Below are 9,536 nucleotides of genomic sequence, written 5' to 3' on the forward strand. Positions count from 1 at the left end.
ATGCCCAACAGCAGCTCAGTCACTGAATTCCTGCTGCTGGCATTCGCAGACACGCACGAGCTGCAGCTCCTGCACTTCGCGCTCTTCCTGGGCATCTACCTGGCTGCCCTCCTGGGCAACGGCCTCATCCTCAGCGCCGTAGCCTGCGACCACCGCCTCCACACCCCCATGTACTTCTTCCTCCTCAACCTCGCCCTCCTCGACCTGGGCTGCATCTCCACCACTCTGCCCAAAGCCATAGCCAATGCCCTCTGGGACACCAGGGCCATCTCCTATAAAGCATGTGCTGCCCAACTCTTTCTCTTTTCTTTCTTTGTAGTAGCTGAGTATTGCCTCCTCACTGTCATGGCCTACGACCGCTACGTTGCCATCTGCAAGCCCCTGCACTACGGGAGCGTCCTGGGCAGCAGAGCTTGTGGCCAGATGGCAGCAGCTGCCTGGGGCAGTGGCTTTCTCAATGCTGTCCTGCACACTGCCAACACATTTTCCCTTCCCCTCTGCCACGGCAACGCTGTGGACCAGTTCTTCTGTGAAATCCCCCACATCCTCAAGCTTTCCTGCTCAGACTACTACCTCAGGGAAGTTGGGGCACTTGTGTTTAGTATTTCTTTAGCATTTGGTTGTTTTGTTTTCATTGTGCTGTCCTATGTGCAGATCTTCAGGGCAGTGCTGAGGATGCCCTCTGAGCAGGGACGACACAAAGCCTTTTCCATGTGCCTCCCTCACCTGACCGTCGTCTCCCTCTTTGTTAGCACTGCCATATTTGCCTACCTGAAGCCACCCTCCATTTCCTCGCCATCCTTGGATCTGGTGGTCGCACTTCTGTACTCAGTGGTGCCTCCAGCACTGAACCCCCTCATCTACAGCATGAGAAACCAAGAGGTGAAGGATGCAGTGAGGAAACTGTTTCAATACATGCTTCTTAAGCATCAGTAATGTGTTCAGAAGATGTATTTCTAATAATGTGGAATTTTGATTCATATTATGTTATTTCATTTTTATCTTTACTAGTGCTATCATAACACTATCATTGATAATAATCCTAACAGAAATAAAAGGATATTTGGGAAGATGATATAATATTTTTTTAAATTATTTTTCTCTGTTAATATTTTAAATATTTTTTTTTTATAATGCAATTCTTAGCATTCTGAATGTTACGTTTTGTGTTAGTTTTCACCACGTCATCTGTGACCCAGAGGCTTTCTCTGAATGTGTTTATCCCTAAATGACACCTGGCCTCTGTTGTGGCATCTTGTTTATAAAATGAAGTTGCTCAGTGCTCAGGGGTCTTCTTCCCAATCTGGAGTGAAGAAGACAATCAGGGAATACCAGGCTCAAGGCCTCGGTCTTGTACTTGGGTACCACCTGGACACAGGGGCATGAGGACATGGGGTGCTGGGTGAGGGAGTCAGGACTGAGTCGTCACTGGTGGATGCCCATTGCCCCTGGAGACCCTGACCTGTCAAGAAGCAGCTTCTTGGGATTGACAAGTGACAGGACTGGTGGCATCAAGGAGGTATTGCGAGCCACCAGAATATCCTAAGGGTTCTCCTGGGACACTGTGTGCCTTGTGTTGGGTGGGCAGTGAGTGGATCGTCACGGTAAAGTTAAGCCAAAGGATGCATAGGCTGGTGGGAGCTCTGCAGTGCCAGGACACACAGTAATTACCCATTAATTTATTTAGTACTTAATTAATAAAACAACAACTCATCAGCTCAAAAGATTCTATCCCTTCCGTAAAATGTCTCACATGAAGTGTAATTTCTATCATGAAGAAGTGTGATTTTTCAGGATGCATATTCATCGCAGGAGAAGAAATACTGGTGTTCACCTGTACTTGCATTGTCCTCGCTTTTCTATCATGGTGTGCTCCCTCCTTCATCTTCCAGGCACAAAACCCATCTTGATTACACAGAACATGCTGAATGTCTCCTTTTACCAGCTGCCAGTCTGGACCCATGCACTTCCTATTGTTCTCCTGGTTTGCCTTCCCCTTACTCTTTAATCATTCAGACCTCTCTCACCAACCCAGTTGCTGCTTTGTGTTTCAGTGAGTTCAAGCTCACCCATCTCTCAGCAGTCTGTCTAATGGTTTCCTTAGCAAGACCCTCATAATTTATCATTGAATGAATATGATACATATTTATATAAACACTATTTTTTTTAATTTCCTTTTAGTCATTTTAAAATACATCGTGTACTTAGCCATCCTTTTGGGAATATAAACATTACTGGAGGCAACAAAATAAAGAACTTGAGCTTTGTTTTTTTGAAAATTGCAAAGCCTCCCCAGGGACATGTTAGGGTAGATAACTGGAGGTCATCATTACAGACAGGCAAAGCACTGTGCTGAGAAAACTCTTGGTTGCTTTTCTTGAAGCACAGGGGCCAAGGCCTGACCCCTGGAAGTGGGAGGGGAGATCCTGCACCCCTACATCTGGCTCAGGGCTCTTCCTGGGGATCTGTGGGATGTGGTGGGCAGTGTGATGTCATGAGAAGAACACTGGTATGACACCTGCCAGCCTCTGCACAGGGTTGAAAGGAATCGATGAGGCCCCACTGTAATGAACATCTCTCCTCATAAGCTCTAGCCAAGGGGACAACAATGTCAGGGCTTTTGGGGCCCTGCATTCTTGCCAGCACCCTCTGCCTTCTCCTCTGCAGGCTTTCCTATGCTATCCAACATTTCTCTTTGTTTCCTTGAAATCTGCAGACACCCATCTCTGTTCACCCCCTTGCTCTCATCCCGGCATTTCAGTCATTTCACCAATGTCTCATCAACCCTCACCAGCTGTTCCTTGAAACACAAAGCCATGGTCTGATCACAGACACTCTTTGGTTGACCTCTGGCACCATAGCACAACCCTTTGAGGGACATTTCTTCCTCCTCGTGGCCAGTGCGTAACTTCCATGGTGCAGTCTGTGTCATTTTTTTTTTTCTCCTTCTCTTTGCTACTACCAGAGAAAGCTCCATCAGGGTGGAAACCACTCCTGAAGTAGGCATCCCAACCCAGCAGGCTCCTTGTGGCCTGTCAGCCAAGCAGACACAAGTCACCTCAGCAGCAGCTTCCAAGCCAGGGGCCTGCTGCTGGCCTTGCAGCTTCTTCTGGAGACACAGCCAAGCCTTGTGCCTGTTGCTGTGTGGTGATGGACTCAAGCAGAAGGGACAGGACAACCCATCTGGGGGCCTTCTTTCTGTCTGGGTCCTCCTGGGTCTGGAGGCAGAGGGGATCCCCCAGTCAGCATGCCAAGCAGGTGCCTTGTGCTGGCCTAGCAGGGCCACTGCCAGATGTCAGCCCAAAAGTGCAGATCCCAGGGAGAAATCAAAGGTGACCTGCCACCTACAGACAGAAGTGACCTCACAGTCACTGCCACAGTCACATTGCTTCTGCTGGGGCAGGAGATCCTGAGGCAGAACTGAGCTTTCTCTAGCCCCCTCGGTATCTCTTTTTCACTTTCTGGGTTAGAGATTATGCAAAGTTTTAGTAGGAGTGTTTGGTGTTCTGCTTGTGTTGTCATGTCTGTGGTTCAGGTATGGAGAAGCTCTGTGGTTTACGGGTGTTTTACATCTGCCAGGGAGTCTAGGGCTAAATAGAGCATTTTAATGTTAGTTTTAAGGGAAGGGATTATGGTTATCAAGAGAGAAAATTGATTCCTTTCAGGGTGTTGTAGTAGCATTTAGGTTTAGGGATTAAAATTACTGCTTCCAGTTAGGTAAGGGCCATATGTGGCTTTTTAAATTCATTGTTACTGCAGTATCGGCATTGCAGGAATGCTTTTACCTCTATTAAACCATTAATTTCTGCTGGCCATGCTGCTCTTCCCACCCCAAAATCTCATATGTCTCATGTCCAGGCTGCTTCTGACCTCCCCATATCTTATTGGGATCAGCTTTCTGATGACATCCATGATCGCATAGTATCTATCTCACCTCTGTTGGTTACTCCATTCCTGAGAAGGAAGTCGCATTGTACTCAGGAGAGAAAAGGACACAAAGGTCTTTATGTCCTTTGCCATGACCTGGCAAGATCATGGAAATGATCCTCCTGGAATCTATGTCAAAGCACATGCAAGACAAAGCAGTGATCTCACACAGCCAGCATGGCTTCTCCAAAGTCCAAATCGTGCCTGACCAATGTGATGGCTTTCTACAGTGGAGTGATCACATCAAACAACAACAGAAGACCAACCAATGTCATATACTTGGACTTTTGTAAGACCATTGACACTGTCCCACATGACATCCTTGTCTCCAAATTGGAGAGATACGCATTTGTTGGGTGAACCATTCAGTGGGTAAGGAGTTGGCTTGAAGGTCACATCCAGAGCGTGGTGCTCAACGGCTCTATGTCCAAGTGGAGGCTGCTGACAAGTGTTGTACCTCAGGGGTCTGTCCTGGGATTGGTGCTGTTTAATATATTTATCTGTGACAGACATTGAGATCGACAATGATGTAGTACATTCTGCACTTGTAGCCCAGAAGGCCAACTGCATCCTGGGCTCCATAAGCAGAGGAGTGGCCAGCAGGTAGACAGAGGTCACTTCTACTTCTAGTCCTTGTACTCTGCCCTTGGGAGGCCCCACTTGGAGTCCTGCATCCAGAACTGGGCCCCCAGCAGGAGAAGTATGTGCATCTGGTAGAACAGGTGCAGAGGAGGGCCGCAAAGATGATCAAGGGGTTGGAGCACGTCTCCTATGAAGAAAGGCTAAGAGAGCTGGGGCTGTTCAGCCTGGAGAAAAGAAGGCTCAGCGTTGACCTCTCTGTGGCCTTTCAGTACTTAAATGGTGCTTATAAAAAAGATGGAGAGTGACTCTTTGCTCAATCAGGTAATGACAGCACGAGGGAGAATTGTTCTAAGCTAAATGAGGGGAGATTTAGATTAGATGTTAGGAGGAAACTCTTCACTCAGAGGGAGGTGAGGCACTGGAAGAGGTTGCTGAGAGACCTTAGAGGTGCCCCATCCCTGGAGCTGATCAAGAGCAGGTTAGATGATGCCCTGGGCAACCTGATCTCATGGGGGACATCCCTGCTTATGGCCAGGGGCTTGGAACTAGGTGACCTTTAAGGTCCCTTCCAACAGGAGCCATTCTCTTATTCTGTGGTCTCACTAGCTCTACTTCAAGCATGACTCCCATGCCATCAGCCTTCCTGTGGTCTCTCACCTGACTAGAACAGAAGGTGCCTCACCATCATCTTCAATTCCAAGTGCATGCTTCTGCCGTTTACGATCCCTATCTGTGCCACATTCCTCCTGCTGGTCCGTCAGCTCCAGAGACAGAAGTGACCTCCCAGCCTCCTTCACAGCCATTGCCTCCTGCAGGCCCAGCAGATCCAGAGGCACATCTGACCTCATCCCAGCATTCCCAGCCAGCTCCTCCTTGTGGCCTCTGATCTGATCACATACCTGTCACCTCACATGCCTCTTCCAATGCCATGGGACTGCTGCAGGACCTCACAGTGCCTGCCCTGCCCCAAGGGTACAAGCAGCTGAAGTTAGGGATAGGAGTGGGGTTGAAGCTGAGATGTGCTGTGTGCATGCTGGAGCGCTTTGGGGGTTAGATTATCAGGTTAATGTTTAGGACTTAGAGGTCACCCTCCAGGGTCAAAGGAATGGCAAAGCATCGAGGGAGGGATTAGTGTTGTGCTTAAGGATCCTGCTCAAGATTTAGGATAAGGGCAAACTTTGAGGACTTCAGTTTAGGTCTGGTTTGGGGGTTAAGGCTAAGGCTGGCTTTTTATTCCTTGATTAGGCTTTATCATTCTTCTGCTTGCCCTCCTATTAGCAGATGAGTTTGACATCTGCCATTTCCATGTTCTGAGGAATGTCTTTGATCTATCTGTCCTTTCCAAGGTCTTTGAGATAGGTCTTATGATGACATCTGCAGATCCACTTCAACCTCTCTCACCCTTCCCATACCACCTCTAGGCAACCTGAGGACTGACTGGGAGGATGGTGGTTTAGGAAAGGGCTTCATGAAGATCTCTGAGGAGGGCTGTATTTGGGCTTCTCACACACCGTGATGGCAGTATCTTAGAAAACAGTGACACTCGTGAGGACAGAAGAGTAGGTGGATAAGGCCTTGGCCTGCCAACACAGGACACACACACACCTGAAAACTGCATGAGAGGGAAGAGGAAGATTGGATCCAAAATGTAGATTATGAAAGCAAAGACCATGAGTATCACCTTGGCACTGCAGAACAGCTCCAGCAATGGGGCAAAACCACAGAAGATATCTATGACACTGGGGCCACAGAAGAATAGCTGGGAGGAGAAGAAAGAATTCCTGTACATGAGAGAAATTCCCCTGGTTCAGGTACAGCTGCCTTCTGGAGCCAGACCTCCCACTTCTCGAGCCTTGCAGAGCACAGGGATGGCAAACAGCCCAGGGCTGACCGTAGGGCATGGTCCCCAGAAGGAAGCATGGCATCTGCAGGTGTTTGTTGGGAGGCACAAGCACAGTGTTGAGGGTGTTCCACATCCCAGTCACCGTGCTGGTCATGTGAGAGAGGAAGAAGAGATTTATGCATGGGTAGAGGATCTTCCATGTGTGTTACTGGGAAAACTCAACAAATGCTGTCTTAGTGTCCAATTCCCTTCTTGGAAAACCTTTTAGAGCATTCAGTTCCCCCCTCTCTTGTTAGAACACATTCAGAGGGGTGAAATGATCCCTGGCAGTCATGGCTGAGGTGTCCTGCAATACACTGGGAACACAATAGGAGTTAAGGGAGGGAAACATCTGTTCTCATGTTCGACAATCAAACTTTAATAGCATAAATCACACTTCTAAAATTAGTCTCAACCAAATACAGCAAGGAGAAGCCAGCGAAGACTTCAGGCTGCTTCAGACACCACACCCCAGCAGAGACCCTGCTGCCTTGGGGAGCTGTCAGCCCTGAGGCCCTGGGGACACCTCCAGGAAGACCAATGGCACAGAGCAAGCGATGCCATGGTTGGGTGCTGTGCTGCTGAGCTGGGCTGGGCTCTTGGGCCCAAGCAGAGCTCCTGGTAAGCGAGCAGCACTACAGAGAGACAGCTGTGCCCGGGAGCAGCTCCTCTGCACAGCGCAGCAGGGCTGGAGGCTCTGACCGCAGCTGGCACGCAGAGAGGAGAGAAGGAGAGAGGGCTTGGAGGCACTGAGGAGCACAACAACAGAGGGCAGCGTGTGGCAGGACACATCTGCAGGCTCTTGGCACCGTGAGGCTCTGGCAGCAGGGCCTTCTGGCAGACGGGTCTTCTACAGCTGGCACATCCGACGGCTGATAGCATCTGTCAGGGTGGGTCTCTCTGTTTCTCCAGTGAGGAGTAGAAAATGCATTAGAGATTGGCATTTAAAATTGGATTTTTCAAGAGAAAGACCTGGGCAGGGACTACCTGAAAGGCAAGACTTTTTCTGTAGCCTCTGCTTGCAGATACCTGTGATAGAGCGGAGGCCGGTTTCATGGTAATAGGTGGTCAGGTTTGTACTGCAAACTGTGACTCCAAGAGAATTGCAGTGAGAGATCAATATTGAATCAATGAACTTCATAAAGTCCCTTCCCACACCTCAGCCCAGAAACTACACCAACATCATCATTGTGGTCCTCTCAGGTTTTATCCTAGCTGATCTTTAGGAGCTGCAAACCCTCCAATGCCCAGTGCTCTGTCTTTGGGAGGTCTCAGCCAATTTGAGATGACTACCGATTGCCTGCAATGAGCATGAACTGACTCTTCTGCAGGCAGAGCTGCAGCACAGGAGGGGCTGCTGAGTGTCCGTCTGTCCCTCCCTGGCCTTGCCTCCCCTGGCAGCAGCACACTGGCATTCCTCCTGGCTTCTCCAGCTGGCCGTGCTGCTGCTGGTCTTGTTTGCAGGCTGGCTGGGGATGGGGGTTTCAGAGGCTGTGGTGTGCCCTCGGTGTGCTTGGGGAAAGGTGAGTATGGGGACAAGGTGAGGGGTGTGGAGATGGGCACTTTGAGCCTGGATTCCTCTGCTTTCAGCAGTGTTCAGGTTCTTTTCAGATGAACAACTGAGTACAACTTTCCTGCAGCTCTCACAGGGCAGCTGAGACCAGCACTGATGGAGAGGCTGGCTGTCATCTCTGAGGGACACTGCACTAAAGGCACAGTGTCTTTGCCTCTGAGGATCCACAAGGTTTTACTTGGAGTGCAGCAGAATGCCCAGGATTTATGCCTTAGAAACAGTTCTCCGGTGTGGTGGGGCAGCTACAACCAAAACCACAAAACAAATAATTACATATCTAAACCTCCACACCTCTGCTCTGCAGTAGGGTGAACTAGGAGCAAAACTGGGGAAATCTCTTTGATATCAGCAGTAACCTTAATCTGAGACTACCCCATGTTCCTACCATGTTCCTACCATGTTGCTACCATGCTACTCCCTCTGGCTGTAGTGCAGGACTGATCCTTCCATTGCCCACAGAGGATCCTCTGCTCCCAGAGACACTCTCAGGCAGAATCAGTGAAAGAGAGCTTCAAAATATCTGCCTGGAAATGGGCAATTTTTTGGTGATTTTAAATGAGAAAATGGAAAGGTTTTTACTCCGATATGTCTGTGGCACATTATCACTGCCTTTGTCTTCCTCGTACAGGACCTCATGACCAGAAATAACAGATGTCCAATGTCAGCTCCATCACGGAGTTCCTCCTGCTGGCATTCGCAGACACACGCGAGCTGCAGCTCCTGCACTTCGCGCTCTTCCTGGGCATCTACCTGGCTGCCCTCCTGGGCAACGGCTTCATCCTCAGCGCCGTAGCCTGCCACCACCGCCTCCACACCCCCATGTACTTCTTCCTCCTCAACCTCGCCCTCCTCGACGTGGGCTGCATCTCCACCACTCTGCCCAAAGCCATGGCCAATGCCCTCTGGGACACCAGGGCCATCTCCTATCAAGGATGTGCTGCTCAAGTTCTCTTTTTTGTCTTCTTCTTTGCTTCAGAGTATTCAATTCTAACTATCATGGCCTACGACCGCTACGTTGCCATCTGCAAACCTCTGCACTACGGGAGCCTCCTGGGCAGCAGAGCTTGTGCCCAGATGGCAGCAGCTGCCTGGGGCAGTGGCTTTCTCTATTCAGCCCTGCACACGGCCAACACATTTTCTCTCCACCTCTGCCAAGGCAACGCTGTGGACCAGTTCTTCTGTGAGATTCCCCACATCCTCAAGCTCTCCTGCTCAGATGCCTACCTCAGGGAAGTCGGGGCACTTGTGTTTAGTTTTTCTTTAGCATTTGGTTGTTTTGTTTTCATTGTGCTGTCCTATGTGCAGATCTTCAGGGCAGTGCTGAGGATGCCCTCTGAGCAGGGCAGGCACAAAGCCTTTTCCATGTGCCTCCCTCACCTGGCCGTGGTCTCCCTGTTTGTCAGCACTGGCATATTTGCCTACCTGAAGCCACCCTCCCTCTCCTCTCCATCCTTGGACATGGTGATGGCAGTTCTGTACTCGGTGGTGCCTCCAGCACTGAACCCCCTCATCTACAGCATGAGGAACCAGGAGCTGAAAGCCACACTGAAAAAACTGATTCTATTTACTTAG

At 49.7% G+C, this 9,536-nt stretch overlaps 2 protein-coding genes across 2 annotated transcripts; both read left to right on the top strand.

The window, feature by feature from the left end:
• On the top strand, window positions 1-1,573 carry LOC309888125 (olfactory receptor 14C36-like; the record flags this gene model as incomplete). Its single annotated transcript, XM_082780365.1, has 1 exon — window positions 1-1,573. One exon carries the CDS (start codon window positions 1-3, stop codon window positions 934-936), a length of 936 nt encoding a protein of 311 aa, XP_082636491.1. The 3' UTR covers window positions 937-1,573.
• Window positions 1,574-8,615: 7,042 nt separating this feature from the next.
• Window positions 8,616-9,536, top strand: LOC309888247 (olfactory receptor 14C36-like; the record flags this gene model as incomplete). Its single annotated transcript, XM_082780485.1, has 1 exon — window positions 8,616-9,536. One exon carries the CDS (start codon window positions 8,616-8,618, stop codon window positions 9,534-9,536), a length of 921 nt encoding a protein of 306 aa, XP_082636611.1.

The sequence above is a fragment of the Aythya marila genome, assembly GCF_965140915.1.
Source record: "Aythya marila genome assembly, chromosome: 28".
In the NCBI taxonomy this organism is placed as follows: Eukaryota; Metazoa; Chordata; class Aves; order Anseriformes; family Anatidae; genus Aythya; species Aythya marila.